We start from the raw sequence: 19630 nt of genomic DNA, 5'->3' as shown, positions 1-19630 counted from the left end.
CCAATTAATTAAATGTAATATTTGCATACATGTTGTGCAAATGTATATATAGCTTAAGAGTATGGTTTTAGAGATTACTAATTATGATTGCTGTCATGTAGCAAAAATAAAAAGTTAATAATTGAACAAAAAAAAAAGATATCTATCGAAGCATATAATAATTTTAAAAAAAGCCTAATATTTGTAGGCAAGTATAAGCAAGAAAAGTAGGAGAAGTAAATTTCGTACCAATGCCATCAATTGTTTATTTGATGTACATAATTTCAATATTTTATTCAAGTGTCATCGCCATACCGCGCTATATTCATGAAATATTATTATACTTCCCCCGGCGCCACTTATCGTAAATCTCATTATAAAAATGTCGCTTGGATAGACGGGGAAAAGTACATGTTACACCTTTGATTCTATAAGCAACTGAACATTTTCTAATTATATTATTAGCCTAAGTAAGTTTAACTTCATGCGAATACGCCATACTTACCTATAGCAGTACGAATTGAAGATTGTTCAAATTTCGTAAATTGACGGGGAACTAGCCGAGCCGCGGAACAAGGTCCGATTGTTCGAAAAAAAAAAGTGATTTTATTGAATTCGTATAAATTTACTTCTGTTTTGTACCACTTATAACACATAAGTAAACAGTTAAAGGGTGGCGGTAAACAACGGAAGAAACCCCATTCTTGACACTAAATTGCTTTCATGATTGAAAAAAAGCAGGGCGTTTTCCCCCCTCCAGTACTTCCGAACAATCTTCATCATAATCAATATCATATGCCGGTCAGGTCGAATCAGATGGAATCGGCATCAGCCTCTAAAATCAGTAATAACATATCAAGAAAGAATGCTTCTATAACGAGAAATCAAGAACATTCTGATATGCATAAGAATACTGCTAGAAAGAGGAGTAAAGCTTGTACAAACTGCCGGAAGTCTAAAGTCAAGTGTGTGAAACTAGACAGTGATGCAGTTTGCAGAAGATGCAGAGCACATGGCTTGAGATGTGTATACGAGTTCAAAATAGCTAGTTATAAGGTTGTTGGTGATGGTAGCGTGCAAAGTGGTTCGTCTGATGTGTGGAACACTCCTCAGCAAATTTCACCGCCGTTGTTAAAGTCATCTTTTTCTGCCGAAAGCAAGCTTCCTCTCAGAAGTCTTCCTCTTCCGAGAGCATCATCTTCACTCGTATCTAACTTGTCTCAACCAGCTGTGAATAATCTTAATCCGGCCATAATTTCTGATTTTCTCAACTCACCAACAAAAGAAGGTATCAAATCAATTAAGAAGAATGATCCCATCAAAGAGTGGCAGAATTCTGTGAATGGTCGACTTGAAGAATTTGACTCAAAACTCGAAAATATTATGAACCTTTTAACTGCAAGAAAGGAGGATATTCTTTCCTCTAATTCAGGAAATTTACGGGTTAATAAACGGGAACGAGAGGATACTTTAAATTTAGGTATGATCTCAAAGAGGTCAAAGATTCAAGCTCACACGTCTAGAAGTGAACAGTCAGCTAGTTCTTTCAGCTCAGAAAATACTATTAGCACAGTTGAATCTGACAAATTATTGGATGACATCATTACCAAGGACCAAGCTAGAGACCTTTTAGACTATTTCAATGCTAATATATCAACACAACTTTTTGGATTTAATATCAAAGATTACACCGTTGACAGTGTATGGAGCACATGCCCTTTGCTTATGGCAACTATTTGTTGTATTTCTTCAATTCATCATCCCCTATATGCCCATTTATTTACGGATCTAGAATCTTTGGTTCGCAGACTGAGTCAGAATGTTCTCTTTAAGATGCCAAAAGATGAGATGGATGCATTTAATACTGTTATGGCACTTTGCTTCTGCGGATTTTGGTTTCAAGATCATCAAATGTTTACTGGCTTAGCAATTCAACTCGCAAAAAGTATGAGGTTGGTATCACCGCAATGTGAGGAATCTAAGATATCTGGCTCTGATAGGGTAAAGCTTTGGTATTTGCTTTATATCTTAGATGGGGAGCAATCTATGGTTTTTAATCGCCAATCTATTGTGAGTGATAATTATGAATTCCTAAATAATGGCAAAAAATTACTTCTTAGGTTGTACAAAGAAAATGAAAAAAGAAATGAACATAATAGGAATAAGAAGGTGAATGACTCTGGGGGAAAAATACCTTCTTTTTCGACGGATTACTCTGATCTGCGTCTTATATCTCAAGTCGAATACCATCAAGCCATTGACAGTGTTTTTGGAGGTAATGCCTGGGGTTTGTTAACACCAACAAGATTTGGACTTCCATTCCATACAAATTTAGAATTAGATAGATGGATGGTACAGTGGACTGTTTTATTATCACCTATGAAAGACTGTTCAACATGGTCATCAAAATCAACCCTTATTTACTACAATTTTGCTAAGATGCATATAAACTCTACAATTGTGAGACGACTACAAATTGTTGATTCGCAGTTACCAGATTTGAATCAATGTAATGTTAATGAAGCTTATGAATCATCGGATGACGCTTCTAAAGAATTTGCTGGAAAAAAAGGGGAAAAGGTTACTTTAAACTCCAATGGAAACAGAATTGGTGATACCGATGATAGTAGTGATGATGAAAGTTTGGAAGAGGTGGCTCGAAGAACTGACACTACTTACAATGGTATTGTTTATACTGGAGGAAGTAGGGCAGAAAGCAAAAAATTTTCTGGAGATTTAGCGTTATCAGCAGCGGAAACTGTTTTGAAGTTTGTTTTGGGAGATGCTGAAATAGTATCTTCATTGAAATATGCTCCTCTACATATTCATATTATGTTATACTATGCAGCCCTACTTATTTTACGTCCTCCTGCATATATGGCCAAATTTCAAGATAGTAACTTTGAGCAAACATTAGAGTCTCTTAGGCTTGTTAAGAATCTTCGATTAGCTGTGATTAACAATTTACCAACGGATCGTGAGTTTGCAAGGCGTTTGGTGGACTCTTTGTCAAACATTTTGAAGGAAAAGTATTTATCGGTTAGAAGACAAATAGAAAAGTTTACGGGCATGAGTGACAGATTGGATCGGTTGGAAAACGTTTTTGTTAGCAATGATAATCCCACAACCAGGAAGAAGCATATTAAAGTTATTGCATGGCCCGGTTATGATTCGGGCCATCCTGATCTGGAAATGACAAAATAAATAAGCGCGCACTTTTTTTGTTTTTCCTCCCTGTAAAATCCTTTTTATCTTCATGTCATTAAATACTTGTATTTTTATGTTTTATCATTCTTCCAAGGTGCCACATTATTAAATATTAATGAACTTTTGAGCATATTTCAACGTGAAATTGTAATAAAATGAGTTATAATTTGAATTTTCAGGAAGTTGTGGGATTTATATCTAGGGTAAGTTGAAAAGGTTAAAATTACGAAACTATAAAAAAGTATCGGCAAACTAACGTACTACTAGACACAAACATCCGTTCTTAAAAAGTTCCAAAAACTTGATGTTTCTTTTGAAGATTCTTTTGAAGAAACCTTTTCTAGGATTGAAAAGCAAGTCAATCACACAAAGCTGTTAAAAGAACAGATGCTATTTTTTTGTGACAGTATAATCAAATTTCTAAATCATTGTCATAAGATATACGAAATTTTTGGTAAAATTTATATCGAGGATACCAATTATAACCGTCAAATGGAGACCAGCCAAGAAATTTTAAAAAAAGTTGAAGGCATACAAGAACAAATAAATTATGAAGTGGAAGGCTTGAAAAGACATTTGAATACTTGTGTGGGATATCTTTTAAAAAACATGGAAAAAGGGAAGAAATTTGTCGGTAATCGGCATAAGCTCTTAAAGCAAAAAAAGCATTTGAAATTGGCTATTGAGAAAATAAAAGCAAAAAAAGGACTTGATGTTTCTGAACACAGAGGAATATATGAAAATAACTTGAAATTAGATGAAGTGAATAATAAACTAGAGACATTTGATATGATTTTGGCATCCGACCTTCAACATTTGGAAGATAAAGTAAAGGAAATAGGAAATATGCTTTCATTAACAATTCTTTTTTCCCAATTGAGAATCCAGTATTTGCTTTATACCTCAGCAGAGAATATAATTACACCACAGAATGCCTCAGATTTGGGCAAAGAGGCCATTACCGATTGTTTTATCCGTGCACATGCACAATGCTTATCAAGAGTGAAGAGAATAAGGTTGGTTCAGTACATGGGTCAAACGGCTGGAAACAATCAGCTTTACCAAGCACTTTATGATTTTGAGCCTCAGAAAAGTGGTGATCTCTCATTAGTTGCAGGCGATCTGATTAAATTGATATCCGCGGAAGGGAACTGGTGGAAGGGATTACGTATTAAGGACGGTGTTGTTGGAAATTTTCCTTCAAATTATGTTTTTAAGAAGAGCATTATCTAAAAATGTTATATGAAATTATGCGCAAATGATTGGACTATCTTTGATATATATTCATATCCAAGAAAATGTCCAATTAATTAAGGAGTGAACAACGATTTTATTCAACCTTTCCATCGATATTCATTGGAATTTCCTCGGCAGAATCTGCCAAAGAGTCGGATTCGTCTTGCGAAATATTGGCCTTAGGACCATGGTAAAACTTGTATTTGTAAACAAGGAAATAGACGGCAGAAAGAATCCAAACACCGCATGATATAACGACAGTGTAATTCATTGTGGTCTTATCAACCGTCTCAGAGCTTGGGAACATTGACAAAACAATAATGTAAATTCCCCAGGCAATAGTAATCCAGCCGTTAATTTGCGACCAACGATGGCCAAGGAAGAATGCACCAGGTTTAAATATTTTCTTTCCTGAAGTAAGTCTAAGGAAGACTGGAGTACACCATGAAACGTAGTTTCCGGAAACTGCAAGAGAGAACAAGGCAGTAGAAGCTGCACTTCCGGCCAAGCATAAACAACCGATAAGAAGGGCAACACATGTGGAAAATAGGACGGCCCTAATAGGAACTCTGAGTTTCTTGTTGACAACTTTGACGAAAGATGCAAATGGTAGACCATCATCTCTGGCAAAGGCCCAAACCTGACGTGATAGTGCAGTCAAAATTGAAGAACCCATAAGCCATTGACAAACTGCCATGAGTGACATGAAGGCAACTGCCCACTTGTTTCCAAGAGAATCCTTGATTATTTGGGCCATTGGGAAACCAGAAGGTGTATCCAAAAGTGTTGCTATGTCTTTACTCATGCAAGCGGTTGTGCAAATAATAATGCACCATCCAACAACGACACAGAAACTGATGGATGACATAATACCGATAGGAACACCGAAACTAGCATTCTTTGCTTCTTCTGACATATGGACACACGAATCGAAGGCACCAATGGTCCACACTGCTGTCATCATAGACAAGCAAAACTGGAATCCAATAGGCCAGTCGGACATATTATCCACCTCTCCAAAAATATAGCTTCCATCGTTGAAACTTCCCCTGTTGGATTTTGTACCAATTGGCAAAGCAATGAAGAAAAGAACAATCAATGCCGTGTTTGAAATTGCAGAAACACTCTGCAACAAGGCGACATTACGTGAAGAGAGACATGTACATATAGCCTGGGAAACAACACAAGCTGCAAATATACCATAAGTCTTTCCAGTGGTGATATCGAAATCACCGTCTTTGGATAAAAATATAGCAGCAAGTATTTCCTCGGAATTACCGTATGCAATAGAAACCAAACCCGAGCAAAGGGCCATAGAGTTTGAAAGACCAATCACGTATGAGATCAAGACCCTGTAATTGGAAGGAGCGTAATGGAACGTCCAATAATATAAACCACCCGAAGTTGGAATTGCGGAGGCTAGCTCTGCCATAGAAACTCCCAAGCACATGATGAAGCAACCAGATATAAACCATGACCAAAGAAATCCAGCAGGTCCAGAACTTAGACCCGTTCCCGTCAAGGATGCAATAGAAGGAAGAAGTCCCATAATACTGTACGCAATACCGAAAACCTGGAATGTAGAGAAACTTCTTCTCAATTCTTGCTTATAACCAATCTCGGCTAAAAGATTCTCATCACCTTTAACCTTTTTAGCATCGATATCTCTAATACGTGACTGTGCTGATCTGATGTCAGACATTCTACTCTCTATGCTTTGCACCGGGCTTGCCATGTGCAACGGTGAATCATGACCTGAAGTCACCGATTGAACGGACTTCGAGATGTCCTGCTTTATTCCCATAGCTGAAAATAACCTTTATGTTTAATAGTATGTTACAGCTGAACTACTATGCTTTTTTAATTTATGTCTACAATTTCTACTTGAGATGTGTTCTATAACGGAGCACCATTGATATATATATATCTAACTATCTAAAATGGGTGAGCGGGGCCTCTTAAAGGTGGTTTCATATCAAAAGAGGAGAAACCTATCGCTGGTCGTATCGTCATGATAACATAATTCGCTAGATCCATTATAGGACAAACCACCTTATCTTTTTCTTTTTTTCTTTTTAGCTCAGATAATGGCAAAAAAAAGAAAAATACACTAACATTGCTTGACAGCTAAGCGCTAAGCTTCAATTGTAAACAAGATTGTCCGGCCTTGCATTTTTTTAAACAACGTATTTTTTTTTTTTACCCGTAATTACCGAAACAGTCGTCGTACGGCATTCAAAAATTTCTCGAGAAGATCAGCATCTCATCGTGAAATTTGTGCTCAGCTCGCCAGCCCATTTCCTCCTACCACTTCAAGAAACACCAAAGAATTACATCATCGAACCCCCGCTTTTCGAGCGGGGCCTCCATTTGCATCCTATGCGACTTATTAAGCGGCGCATGATATTGAATTTACCACATATTCGTTTGCTTTTGCCAAGAACTAGTCTGAGAGACATCAAAATAGGGTTATAAGATGTTGGCGATTGACACAATAAACGATATCATCTAATGTTATCAGAAACAGATTTAAGAAACCGCATACAAAATGATAGAAGATAACGTACTTTTAGTACCGATTTCTTTATCGGAGGGTAAGAAGAACTTTTTGGTCAATCTTTTTGCCTAATCGAAGAGGCATTACAAACTATTCTACTATTCGTGTAATCCCGAAAAAAAAAAAAAAAAAAAAAAAATAGCGGTAACTTAGTGGTTAAAATTTCGGATTCTACAGCCGCTAGCGGGGTAGTTTTTCTTAGCGGGAAAAAAAAAACGTTATGTCAGATGCTGGATCGGAAAAGGAGCAATGTTCTATATTTCTCTTACCATCTAATTAAAGTAGTATCTATTTCTCTCGAGGGTCCTTCCGCTTAAGCTAAACTAAAATGGATCCACGGACAATCATCTCATAAATTCGAATAATTACCCCAGAAAGGATCATCGGCCAAGTCGGAGACTTCCCGCTTGTTTATCATCTTATTTCCATCCTTATCGACATTCCAGTAATAGATATAGGGCATCTTATCTCCAAAACTTTGAATAAATTTTAGTACCTTGTCATAATTAAATCCGACTTGTGCAATTCCATGAGAATCATCGCTCATGCAAAATTTGGCTCCCTTTGATAGTGCTAATTCAACTATATCTCTCTTAGGATAAGGTGAGTTCCAACCCTTTCTTAATGCCGCAGAGTTAAGTTCTATCAAGCCTCCTTGCTCATTAATAAGATCGATATTCTTATCGATCAATTTCCAAACTTCTGGCCAATCTGTTTTAATGTTTACATTTTTCAAAAGCTTACCTGTGATCTCACAACGATCAGACTCTGGCTCTTCAAGAAGTCTGATTAAATCAAAATGTGAAACGACCTCTGGTTTCAATCGTTTGATCATCTCGTGCTGACATTGAAAATAGCCTTTGAAAAAGTCTCTAAAACTATTGTAGTGCTGCTTAGCTTTAATCCATCGTGGACGGTCAAAATCAATCGGAATCCGCTTGACATAATGAATTGAACCGACAACTATATCCACGTTGTATTTCTTTCTAAGATCCTCACATCCCTTCGTTTGAATTTCGTCAATACCTCCTTCACTTTCAAAGCCAACAAGAATTCTTAGCCTGTTACTGTCATCATTATTTATCTCTTTTTGAATCCTCCTGGCGTGAACCATATATTTATCGAAAATAGTAGTGAGACTTTCCACGGTCATTCCCTCCTCTTCCGGATACATTAAATCCCTCGCATACCTAGGACAGTGCTCAGTCAAGCAAAAAACATGAAAGTTCATTTGTTTAACTTTGGTAATCACCTCATCCAGCGTGTTTTCTCCGTGGGCAACGTATTCACCCGAGTGTGAGTGGTGTGAATATGGCATTGAGGATTATTTATCGGCAATTAATATGCTACTAAGCTCATCAAATGTACCATTTTAATTATTCTTTTCGATAACTATATATATGTATGAATTATTGCGAGTTTACCTAATAACCTAGGATTTTCAATATGATTCCAGCTTTTTTTTCTTCCCTCGAACTTTTTTTCTCTTCCTCTTTTTTCACTCATCTACCGATCAACGCAAGTGGAAAACCCACACCACAGAAGTTGAAGCAGTATAGTATGTCCCTGAACGTGGATTCTCCAGCATATTAGATTACCAGTAGCTTCTTAAATGTCTGTACTTTGCCTTAATTTTCTTTTTGTATTGCATTCCCCACAAATAACCAACAATTGTTCCTCCCAAATGTGCGGCAAAATCAAAAGTAGACCAACGGAATATGCAACCTCCGACATTGTATGCTGTAAATAGTGCTAAAGCAGTTGATGCACCACCTGGAATTGGGATAATAAATAAAGCAACATTTGCAGTTGGAAAAATAGCAGTGAAAGCAGCAAATATTGCAGAAATGGCACCAGATGCACCCAAAGAGCATCCGTATGACTTGGTGACAAAACTGAAAATTATGGATGCAAGAGAAGAGGCGCATCCGGAAATTAGATACAAAGATGAAAATTGGGACACTCCCATAATATTCACCATAGAAATGGCAAAGCTGTAAAGACACAGCATGTTAACAAACAAGTGGAAAAATTCCTGGTGGCTAAACGTAGATAGAATCATAGAAACATTGGATTTCCTAGTCAAAGAACTCCTATCAAGAAGAAAATACTTCTCCAAAAAGCTGTAGATCCTTCCTCCGTTAAATCGAAGTTGCCAAAGTCCGAATACAGCAACATTTAATCCAATCAAGCCATATAGATAGTACTTCTTGTGGGTCTTGAAGTATTTCATTGGTGTATTATCGAATATGTATGGCATAGCAAAATATGTGACAGCAGAAAATGCGATAGTGTAAAGAATAGGCTTGACAACATTGTTTTTCACGTTATTGAAATGCGGTCCTTCACCTGAACCACCCATTCTACCTGGATAATATCCAAGTTCAGAATATGTTGCATATTTCCTCCTTTGTGACTTAAAATATAACCTGAATTGTTGGACAATATGTGTTTGAGTCTGAAAGGTCCTCGTTGGATACAACGTCCTGGATTTGGATGAAAACAATGAACAATTGAAAATATCTCTGTGAAAAGTTTTGAACGAAGCACTTGGCTTTATGAAACGAAGGCCAAGGCCAAACATTATTGGTTACTCTTTTTTAAATATCAATTAGGTGTTCGTAACTCGGAAACTTAAAAGTAATTGAACTTCAATAAAAGAGAGTGATAAATAGGTCGCAAAAAAGGTAGGATTCGATAACAAGGCAATGAGATTTTCTAAACTCGCTATTTGCAGATCTCCCAAAATTTTACATTTCTTACAAAACCGAATGAGAATTTCTTGGAGCACCTGTTTGAAGATCATACAAATACATGTACCGATAAATCAAACTGTTAAGAACACAATATGTAAATATAATGTTACTATATTTAAGCTAAACCAAAATATGTAATGCAAGTACATGAAACAAAAAAGAAAAGAAGCTCAAATCAATTATTATCTTTTTTTTTTTTTGTGTGATTTTGTTCACCTCTGTACTAAACTCGTACATAATCATAAATCTCAAGTAGAAAAATCAGAATGTAACGATCAAGCCACAGACACTTCTTCAGCAGTTGCCGTCTGAGACTCACCTCCTTTGTGCTCGGGTTCTATATTTTCTTGTTTATCCTGTTCCTGGCGCCTTTCTCTTTCCTTCTGCATCTGTTCCTTCATCTCCTGCTTTTGTTGATGAAATATTTGAATAGCCTCTGGTGGCAGCATCCGCTTACCATTCTTCGAGATCAAATTCTTGATTAGAGACTGTAATCCATCAATCGTAACAGACCATTTCTGTAAATACTTTCCTGCCTTTTGCCATTCCTCAGCGGTTAAAGGAGCATTTGTAGCGTATGCACTATTCACCCTGTTTAAGTAAAGAATCTCCTCTGGTTGTGAAAGTCTTCCGGTGATGAATCCTTGCTGAATACATTCAATTAGAATTTCTTCAACCTCCGCCCCTGAAACGCATATTTCCTTGGCAATCTCTTCGTAGCCAAATGCATGCTTACCTGACTCCTCAGATAGAGTCTCCAAAATCTTAGGAATGGCAGTACATTTCACCCTCAAAGATAAAGTATCCAAATCGAGTTTCACGCTCAACGACTTACCCTCAGATGTGGAGATAAAGGTGTTGAATTCTTTTAAGTTAGCAGTCTGAACAAGCACCAATAGCTGAGCCAAAGCCGGGTCATTCAATTTCGAACTGAAGCAAGCATCCTTAATAGCAAAGTACTTTTTAGCTGAAAGTGCCTTCAACACGAAATTCTCTCTATCTTCTGCATTGAAAGCTGACTCCAAGTTTTCATTCTGTAATAAATTGCTGTAAAACGTCAAGGCCTCAGTTTGGTTGAAAGTATATATCTCGGCAAAAATCTGGTTTGCTAGCTTTCTAACATCCTCAGTGTCGGCATCCTCAACCTTTAAAATCCAGCACAAAAAGTTCTTCGCTATCGTTGGAGAAAGAAGACTTTGAAGGTAATTTCTTGATGCAAGGTCAACAATTTGTTGAAGAATCAAAACTCTTAGCCTACTGGTCTCTGGAACAAAGTTGAACACGTTAGATAGAACAGAAATAACTGATGTTGGCTTCACGTTCGACTTTGATGCTATGTACTGCTCAACACCCAGGTTCTTAACAGCGCTTTCAATTGGTCCTAAGACATCAACGTCCATTTCAGAGGTTAAGGAATCGATAGTATTAATGTACAAGTTTGCAGTTGGCTCAAATGCGTTATCACCCATGTTTTTAAGGAAAACCTTTGCTGAATCAACAAGTTTCGCCAAAAGGGCATCTTTGTTATCATTTTGGAGTAACTCGTTGAATTCATTTTGATATTTGTGGTCCGTGGTCCTTAATTCGAGATCAAGAATAGCACCATATTCGGTGACAGATTCATTGAGATACCTGTCAAGCACAACGGTAAACGACATCTTGGTTAGTATGTTCTTGAAATTTGAAGCTCAATGAATATGTGTATTTATACTGAGCGGGTATAACTGTAGTGACTACAGTCCTAGTCTCTTTCAGCCTTCGATTTTCCACTTTTTCGCATCACCATTTTCTTCTCATCCTCATTTTTCCAAATTTTTTTTTGTACTAAAAAAAATTTTTCCACTTCTGAGGACGCGAGGGACAAGAATCTATTATCGGAGTGCTTACGTAACTGGCAATTGAAATAGTGTGATAATGAATTGGGTATATCGCATCACAGTTCATACTTTAACGAAGCAAGTTAGATTGCCGACTACTTCCATACTTTTGAAAGTAATTGAAACTGCATATATTACACATTATTATTTGAACGAGCATGTCTCAAGATAGTGAGCTTCTCCCAACAGCAAAGTACAGTTCTTCCGATATTAACAAAGAGTTCTCAGTCGATAGCACGAAACCCTTAACAACAAATGGTACAACCACTGGTCCATCTGATTACATAATCAACTTGACACAAGGTGATTACACGGACAAGAATAAACCTACAAATAATAAAGATACGAAAACAGGAAGACTGAGGGCTTATGTCACAGATCTTCAGGATCAGGTCAATATATTCTTAACTGAGCGAATGGAAATAGAGAAGAAGAGGGCAAAAGAGGCTAAAAGACGATTGCAAGCTGAGGCAAAGACCCAGGCAGTAAGTAAAGACGGCGATAGTACGAATTGACAGCTCGAGGTTCTATCCATGTTCTTATCTGTTTATTAAACATGCTGAATATACCCAAATCATTGAATCCTGCTTTTTCTTAGTATGTATATTACCAAACTTGATAGTAAATTAATACAGTTTGCAATACATTCAAAACTAACTACTAATAGGTAAAATGTGCAATTCGTATGCATCTTTATTGAAATCATATTAGTGTAGGCCGCATGTACTGTGTTGCTGAAATTTGAAAATATTACAATCGCGGGGTCAATTTCATCTCTGAACTGAGGGCCCATTACTAGAAGAGTAGACTTCCTTATTTCAATTTATCTTCCTGCCTGAACGTATGAAGCAAACGTTCAACTTAGTTTTATAAATCATACTTGTTGAGTATTTATTTATAACGATGGGCTGTTTTGAATTCGCACGAAGTTTCGTGCGTCGATTTTCTAGCATACCATCAAGTGGCCTTTTGAAATTGAAGACTTCAAACTCTATGGTTATTATTTCAGGGCCAGATGCTACAAAATTTTTAAACGGATTGTTAACTATTAGACTGTTGCCAACAATTTCGAAGACAAGACTCACAACTGTTTCGAATCAGGAGGGGGAATACTTGGATCTTGCACAAAGTTTGAATATTGCCGAAAAACAAGTCAGAGATACATCATGGGGAATATTACATGATGATGAGTATTCCGAAGGTGTGGAAAAGGTGGGTATTCGACGTGATGGTAGATATGGGATGCTGCTTTCTTCAAAGGGAAGAGTTGACTCGGACCTTTTCGTTTACCCAATTCCTTTTATTGGTGATGTAAAAGATGGTCCATCGTATCTTGTTGAATTTAATAGTGGATTAGAGCGATTCAGAAAGTTATTCATGCTATTAAAATTGCATAAGCTTCGAACCTGTATCAGCATTAATCATCCACCGAAATTGCAGTCGTGGGTATATTTTAATAGGACCGAAGCATTTGAAGATTTTGCCTACTCACTTAAAGATCGGTTCTTTAACAACAAGACGTCTAAATCCCCAGAAAAAGGTTTGCAATTAGCACGAGAATTTCTACAGTCTGGATTACTATTTCAGCCACAATATCATTCTAGATTGGAAAAAGGTCTCGTTGGATTTGCAATTGATAACCGTTCTTCCCTTCCCATGTTTCGTCTGATAACAGATAATTCTTTATTTAAGGACTTTCCAGACATGTTCAGTCAAGATATTCCAGGTGTTTCCGAGCGGAATTCTGCATCGCGTGCATTTCATAGCAGCAATAACTTATACGAGCTATTGAGAATAAAACAGGGACTAGTTGAGATGAGTGATTACCAAATGGGTGCACACTCACCACTTCCTTTTGAATTCAATATAGATTATGCAAATGGTATTAATTACAATAAAGGATGTTATATAGGTCAGGAACTAACCAGCAGAACTTGGACCAGAGGAGTCATTCGGAAAAGAATAATGCCTGCCAATTTTTTCGTACAAAACGAATGTGATGATTCAATCATCAGCAAACTTGGGGCAATCGATGATTTAAAAATCGTCAGGGAAGATAAGAGAGAGAAGGGTTTGGAGGAAAAGCAGGCTGTTTTCAATCCCTTTGGTGTTTCACCTAAAAAATCGGCGAAATCCGGTTTATCGATAATAGGAGCTGTGATCCGTACTGTCTCTAATGCAGGATTAGTATTGGTAAATATAAAAGATATTGACCTTACGGAGAACGATAAAAATAGCAATGTCTTCTGTGTTCAATCCGATTCAGTTCCGGAAATCAATGGCAAAGTTCAATGTCAAATCAGAGTCCCTGATTGGTGGCCTATTGAAGACGAGATTGAATAATAGTGGTAATGTTCCTTTTTAAATAAAAATTGATTTATAAGTATGATTTCATGAATATATTACGATTTGATAACACTCTTTTCCATGGGTATACCCTTTTTCTGTGCTAAGTCAACTAGTCGTTTGTTCTGTTCTCGCAATTTTTCAATATAACTCGTTGTCTTGGTTATTACTGTTAGCTCCGAACGCTTCTCATTTGCAGTTAGATCTGGTACTATTTCAACCAACCGATCAAATGTTGATCTAATCTGTTCCCTTCTTCTGTGTTCTGATTGTATATGATGTAGTTTCTTTTCTTCCTCGCTTAGTTGTTTGGATGGGTCATTATTTCTCCTTCTCTTCACCTTTTTCGTCGGAGGTTCCATTTTTGAATTTCATAAACCACTTTGATATTTCGCAATTGTTCACTACTCCAGACTAAGGTACCTATCAAGTATTGTTCATGTATAGATTAATCGTATTCTTTGAGGGGGGCTATGTTATTTTTTATGATGAACGCGAAATAATCGAGAATATAAAATAAAAAAGTACAATTACAAGTGTCAAGAAAGGACATTGAAAATAAGCGAATATCGTCCTCCTATACGATTGGCCTATCTAGTTTCCTTGGTAGAAACTCCTCTCTCTCCTTTCTCCACATCCATATAGCCCTATTGATATATATTTGATATAATGCCAAGAATTAAGTTGGGTACGCATCACGTGGGGTGCATCTCCCTTATTAATTTAGCCCTGGTGATTCTTTTCTCATCCTTGGGTTATTACGTGAGATATCAATCTTACATTGGACTAAAAGAGAGCAATGAAAGTTTAAAGTTTAGTGATGTCGTTGTGCCTGCAATTCAGTTGGTCCCTAATCATTTCGTGTTCTATCCATGGACATTGATTATTTCGCCATACGTGCAAACGTCACCGTTGCAATTTCTTTTTGCACTTCCAGTTATGTTTTTTGGAACGGAATACTTGGAATCGAATTGGAACTTTGATGATGCCGAAGGTCTTAGAGCACCTGAAAAGGGCATATTTGGTGAATTAATTCGCTATTTGCTTATCGTGACTGTGACCACAAATTTGATTTGTATTTTGTTCAAATCCTTTGCCGTTGTTTTTGGTATGTCCGCAGCCGATTCCATTGCAAGCCCTACAAATTTCGGTATTTTCACCATTCTCATGAGTTTTATTGTTGTAGTGAAACAGCTCTCCCCAGAGAGTAATGTGAAAGTTTTCAGCTTCTTTAGATTTAGATTGAAAAGACTTCCATTCATCGTCCTTTCGCTTGCTCTTGTTGTGTCTCTTGTGATTTTCAGATCCTTCTCTCCGTTCTTCATGCCTCTTTTTGTCAACTTCTACATAAGTTGGTTCTATTTACGTTATTACCAAATCAATCATGTTGGTAATATTTTACCAACTACTGCAAGTGAATCACATACCACATCACATTCATTGACTGTTCGTGGTGATGCTTCCGACACCTTTGCATTCATCCAATTCTTTCCTGACAACTGTCATGATTACTTGAAGCCAATTGCAAGATTTTTCTATCACTCTTCAGCATTCTTGGGTCTTTTCCGCCCTTTCAATGATGATGATATCGAATCCAGTAATCTTCGGACTATCCAAAGATTGAATAAGAGTAATACAATTGATGCCAATGGCTCCTCCGGTGAGTCCTCACGCAGAAAGCGTATTGCTTTGAAGGTTCTTGAGCAAAAAGTTGGAAATACTGGAGCATCGCCGGCTTCCGAGAGCTCTGTTGCCAATGAGAATGCCAATACTACTACTCCTAAAAGAGATCAAACCGCTAAAAAATAAGGGGATGCTTGGTTAGATTTTGGATACAAGCGGAAGATTTGTGGAGCGAAAGTAGCAAATGTCAGAATTGACGGTTCTTTTTACCCATTTTCCCACCGTTTATCTCCCTTTTTCCTTTTATCTTTGTCTTAGTACGTGTGTAAATATTTACAAACTCAATGTTCGCCTCAAGGTGAAAGATGCTAAAATGTTTAAAACGTTGTATACATGCTAACCATATTAACTACGTAAGTATTTCGAGGCAAGCTTAATGCATGAGCCGTCCCTCTGACATTCGCCAAGATTGATCACCATGTCGCCCTCTTGGTAATCGACTGCAGAATTCTTCTTTTGATCTTTATTCTCAATACCAGCATTTATTAATCGTGTTGGCACCAATGACGTTCTAGATAGGACTAATGGATGCCACTGTAACATATGCTCTAATGCCTTAACTTCATCCTGATAGAAGTTGTTGTATGCACGATAAAGCCTACTATCCCAGTACTCCAGAGTTGCCTTACCCTGGATATCGTTCTTCACAATAATTGAGTCTGTTGATATACCAGCATTATTTTGCGTGAGAATCAAACTGACATCCTGAGCCTTTGTGTTCTTGTATGTTTTAATTGCAGACCCTGGGAGAACAATTGGTTGGTCCCTGAGCATTTTAGCTTGCATTATTTCTGGATCAAGAAGGGAATTTTCTATACGAATGTCTCTTTGCACAATAAGTGACTTCTCGTCTAAAAACCAGAAATATTCAGCGTGAGGAAATGCGTTAATCGCCTCTCTTAAAAGGATAACTTTCCACCAGTCGGTACCTAGATTTCCTGTTTCTTGAAGTCTTGGAACAAATTCCTCGACCCACCTCTCATAAAGACCATAACCATGTTGCTTTGTGTATTTCATTCGGTTATTGGCAACCGCTTTCAAGTAAGCATCATCATATTTGTTGAAGTCGAAAGCTGTAACGAGAACAATCTTAGGATTTTCTTTTCCTGTATACACCTTTCTTCCCATTTTCTTGAAATCTTTGGAGGCACGTTTAATGCTTTTAACCGCATCGCTATCTGCTTTTTCCTTCTGCTTTTTGGCGTCATCTTGATCTGCTTCAGGATCATGGTAAAACTCTTTGCTATAGAAGAAAAGTTTCTTATCACCGTCATCGCCTGAGTGTATTTCCATCCGGAATAAATTATCTAAAGTAAGTTGCCTTAAAACTGAGGAATCGTCGATTGATGGGATCAACTCCTTTGTCTGTATTGGAATTGTTTCCGGACCTTGCAATCCATAGCTGTTATGAAGTAAGTTTAAATAGACAGGCTCTCTTAGATGTTTAAATGATTTGATAGATGGAGGTAACGATTTGTTCCCCAGTGGACCTTTTATAGGATCACCAAATATTATCCAATTAAATGCAAAAACTATGGCTGTCACAGTAAGGACGATCTTTGGTCTTGAAAGTATATTTCTTAAAGAGATAAACGAAGATCTCAGAAATGACCTTGAAGTTCTTGGTGAAAACGCTAGTTTAGAGCCCATGATGTGGATATTTTGGCAATTTTCCCCTCTGATCTTTGGACTAAAGCGATGAACTAATTATGTCCTGATACTGATGATAACAAAAGCATTTGTTACAGTCTTCATTATGCTAAATTTAGTATGAGATTGAAATGACAGATGCTCACGGTTGTGTTTTTTTTTTCTTCTCTCTCCCTCCTTTCTCCCGCCCCAGAGCTAGAACCGCGAAATCGTTATGCTTCACAATAGGATAAATAAAAAAATAAAATACATCTTGATGTGCAGAAAAGAGAGGTTTTTCAATGGAAAGAGAATAGCAGATTTGACTAAACTTGTGTTCACTAGTTGTTGAGCAGAGCAAACACTCTTGCTAAAAGAGGATCATACTTAAGAAGGTATAAATACTTGAAGTACGATGTCACAAAATATACAAAGTGTAAGTATGATTAGTGGAGTTTCATATTCGGTTGCAGGTACTCATGAGAATTAAATATTAACAAGTGCTAAAAAGCTGTTGATGCAAATGAATAACCAGTTGCAGTCCCAAAAGAGCGACTTGCAAAATGCCAATGTTGTTCTTTCCGATTTGACGATTAGAAATCAACTCATCGATGTCTCTTTAAAAGAGCTTCAAAATTCTACAAATGAAGTAGTTTGGGAAAGTTGTGGAAAGGCTTTTATGAAAGTTGGTTCCAAGCAATATACAACAAAACTCGAAAGCGAAAAGAAAGATAATTCCAATCTAATTAATGATGTGAATAAGAAGAAAAATTACTTAGAAACTTCTATCAACAATACAGTGGATAATATGAATAAGGTCCTCGATAGGATTGAGCAGGCACATCAAGCTTCCGCCTAAAATGGTTATTAAAGGAATATGTAATGTCAGTTCTTGTTAATTTGTGTGTACACTAATAGAGCAATTAGTGCTTCGAGCATTTGAAATGTCGTTAAGATTACACTGCACTGTATCCACCCCTGTCACCACCACCAGTAATTCTTGTCACTATCTGCTTGACAAACTCACCAACCTTACCAAACGTGTCAGCAGCAGAATCCCGAAGTTCTGCAATGAAATCATTGAAGCTGCCAGAGCCCCTCATGTTCATCCAACTTTGTCCAACTATGTAAGCTGAAAATGTAAGTGCAACTATAATAAATATCCATGTGAATATTCCCCAGTGATGATGTCTTTCATCTTTATCTTTGCCTTTCTTTCTGTCATCATCCTTTCCGTGATCATCCTTACCCTTTCCTTCCTTTTCACCGTGGTTGGCATCGGGACAGAAGTAATTGTTTTTCCACGTTATATCCAAATTTTTGTAGTCAAACGAGGACTCTAATGCTTCCTTCTCTTTGGGTTCGGGACATATTAAGTGTAGAACCGCATTTATTGATAAATCTCCCCAGTTTGCACCATTCAGTTTCACTGTGTTCTCGTGCTCCTCTGGATTCTTTTTGAACTGAGGAACTAACTGGTTGGAAAACGAAAATATTTCAGTCACTGCACCTTCCTTCTGCTGAATCTCAGGGCCTTTGACAATTGTTAATCCGCATATTTGTGATCCTGGAGGACAATGTTCAATATTACCCATATCCTTGGGCAAGTCATCCCTGGATGTGTCAACCATGTTAATATACCATTTTTGTGTAGTGATCGAAGGTGGCGTGTCCTTTTTGTTCTCTATTTCATGAATTCCAGCAACATTCTTAATCTCTGGAAACCCTTTAAACCCCTTATCGGATAGATCTAAGCAATGAACCACCTGTAATAGCAAAAGCAGAACGTTAATGACCTGAGCAAATATCATCTTTAATTCCGGCAGTCAATTAACTACTCAGTTACCTTATTTTACGTATTTTTATCACGTTATTGATTACATATGTATCGTCAAATAATTCAACTAGTTTAAAGGAGATAAGAAAAAAATAAATAAATATGTGCGGAATGCACGCTTGGTTTCGAGGCTTAATCTGCCAATAATTCTTTTCGGTTTTATTCTCTGACCCAGCTCCGTTTTTTTTTTCTTCCCTCCGCCCAGTTGTCGCAAGAGGCATATTTTCTTCTTACATCCTTAGCTTCAAAATGTCCGAATCACACAAATCACGTGGCTATTTTTGAATTAAATTTTCTTGTCATCCACACCTTACACCTGTGTTACGATCTCGGTCTTTTGTGATTCGCGGCTCTAAAGAAGAGTTGTTATTTGTGACTGTGAAAATTGTTAGCAAAGTCGCGAACTTGCAACTCAGGAATCTCAGCACTAAATTTTCAACTGGTCAATAAGGGGAAAATTTTTGCCGCAGTCTTTCTAGCTGAAAAAAAAATAAAGAAATATTACGTTTGAGGGTAGACGTTC

The 19630-nt window shown here is 37.2% G+C and overlaps 13 protein-coding genes across 13 annotated transcripts; 6 read left to right on the top strand and 7 right to left on the bottom strand.

The window, feature by feature from the left end:
• Nucleotides 1-774: 774 nt before the first annotated feature.
• BRETT_001061 (uncharacterized protein) lies at nt 775-3183 on the top strand (the record flags this gene model as incomplete). Its single annotated transcript, XM_041279618.1, has 1 exon — nt 775-3183. The coding sequence occupies one exon, from the start codon at nt 775-777 to the stop codon at nt 3181-3183; it is 2409 nt and encodes an 802-aa protein (XP_041137832.1).
• A 612-nt stretch (nt 3184-3795) lies between these two features.
• Nucleotides 3796-4419, top strand: BRETT_001060 (uncharacterized protein; the record flags this gene model as incomplete). Its single annotated transcript, XM_041279617.1, has 1 exon — nt 3796-4419. The coding sequence occupies one exon, from the start codon at nt 3796-3798 to the stop codon at nt 4417-4419; it is 624 nt and encodes a 207-aa protein (XP_041137831.1).
• Nucleotides 4420-4516: 97 nt separating this feature from the next.
• On the bottom strand, nt 4517-6226 carry BRETT_001059 (uncharacterized protein; the record flags this gene model as incomplete). The annotated part of the gene is made up of 1 exon (XM_041279616.1): nt 4517-6226. The coding sequence occupies one exon, from the start codon at nt 6224-6226 to the stop codon at nt 4517-4519; it is 1710 nt and encodes a 569-aa protein (XP_041137830.1).
• A 1102-nt stretch (nt 6227-7328) lies between these two features.
• On the bottom strand, nt 7329-8297 carry BRETT_001058 (uncharacterized protein; the record flags this gene model as incomplete). The annotated part of the gene is made up of 1 exon (XM_041279615.1): nt 7329-8297. One exon carries the CDS (start codon nt 8295-8297, stop codon nt 7329-7331), a length of 969 nt encoding a protein of 322 aa, XP_041137829.1.
• Nucleotides 8298-8573: 276 nt separating this feature from the next.
• On the bottom strand, nt 8574-9563 carry BRETT_001057 (uncharacterized protein; the record flags this gene model as incomplete). Its single annotated transcript, XM_041279614.1, has 1 exon — nt 8574-9563. One exon carries the CDS (start codon nt 9561-9563, stop codon nt 8574-8576), a length of 990 nt encoding a protein of 329 aa, XP_041137828.1.
• Nucleotides 9564-10010: 447 nt separating this feature from the next.
• On the bottom strand, nt 10011-11393 carry BRETT_001056 (uncharacterized protein; the record flags this gene model as incomplete). Its single annotated transcript, XM_041279613.1, has 1 exon — nt 10011-11393. The coding sequence occupies one exon, from the start codon at nt 11391-11393 to the stop codon at nt 10011-10013; it is 1383 nt and encodes a 460-aa protein (XP_041137827.1).
• Nucleotides 11394-11770: 377 nt separating this feature from the next.
• On the top strand, nt 11771-12127 carry BRETT_001055 (uncharacterized protein; the record flags this gene model as incomplete). The annotated part of the gene is made up of 1 exon (XM_041279612.1): nt 11771-12127. One exon carries the CDS (start codon nt 11771-11773, stop codon nt 12125-12127), a length of 357 nt encoding a protein of 118 aa, XP_041137826.1.
• A 388-nt stretch (nt 12128-12515) lies between these two features.
• Nucleotides 12516-13955, top strand: BRETT_001054 (uncharacterized protein; the record flags this gene model as incomplete). Its single annotated transcript, XM_041279611.1, has 1 exon — nt 12516-13955. One exon carries the CDS (start codon nt 12516-12518, stop codon nt 13953-13955), a length of 1440 nt encoding a protein of 479 aa, XP_041137825.1.
• A 59-nt stretch (nt 13956-14014) lies between these two features.
• Nucleotides 14015-14320, bottom strand: BRETT_001053 (uncharacterized protein; the record flags this gene model as incomplete). The annotated part of the gene is made up of 1 exon (XM_041279610.1): nt 14015-14320. One exon carries the CDS (start codon nt 14318-14320, stop codon nt 14015-14017), a length of 306 nt encoding a protein of 101 aa, XP_041137824.1.
• A 307-nt stretch (nt 14321-14627) lies between these two features.
• On the top strand, nt 14628-15767 carry BRETT_001052 (uncharacterized protein; the record flags this gene model as incomplete). Its single annotated transcript, XM_041279609.1, has 1 exon — nt 14628-15767. One exon carries the CDS (start codon nt 14628-14630, stop codon nt 15765-15767), a length of 1140 nt encoding a protein of 379 aa, XP_041137823.1.
• A 219-nt stretch (nt 15768-15986) lies between these two features.
• Nucleotides 15987-17291, bottom strand: BRETT_001051 (uncharacterized protein; the record flags this gene model as incomplete). Its single annotated transcript, XM_041279608.1, has 1 exon — nt 15987-17291. The coding sequence occupies one exon, from the start codon at nt 17289-17291 to the stop codon at nt 15987-15989; it is 1305 nt and encodes a 434-aa protein (XP_041137822.1).
• Nucleotides 17292-17793: 502 nt separating this feature from the next.
• Nucleotides 17794-18129, top strand: BRETT_001050 (uncharacterized protein; the record flags this gene model as incomplete). The annotated part of the gene is made up of 1 exon (XM_041279607.1): nt 17794-18129. The coding sequence occupies one exon, from the start codon at nt 17794-17796 to the stop codon at nt 18127-18129; it is 336 nt and encodes a 111-aa protein (XP_041137821.1).
• A 97-nt stretch (nt 18130-18226) lies between these two features.
• BRETT_001049 (uncharacterized protein) lies at nt 18227-19081 on the bottom strand (the record flags this gene model as incomplete). Its single annotated transcript, XM_041279606.1, has 1 exon — nt 18227-19081. The coding sequence occupies one exon, from the start codon at nt 19079-19081 to the stop codon at nt 18227-18229; it is 855 nt and encodes a 284-aa protein (XP_041137820.1).
• Nucleotides 19082-19630: the final 549 nt, after the last annotated feature.

This window comes from Brettanomyces bruxellensis, chromosome 8 (assembly GCF_011074885.1).
Source record: "Brettanomyces bruxellensis chromosome 8, complete sequence".
Lineage (NCBI taxonomy): Eukaryota > Fungi > Ascomycota > Pichiomycetes > Pichiales > Pichiaceae > Brettanomyces > Brettanomyces bruxellensis.
This window is presented reverse-complemented; position numbering and strand designations above follow the sequence as displayed.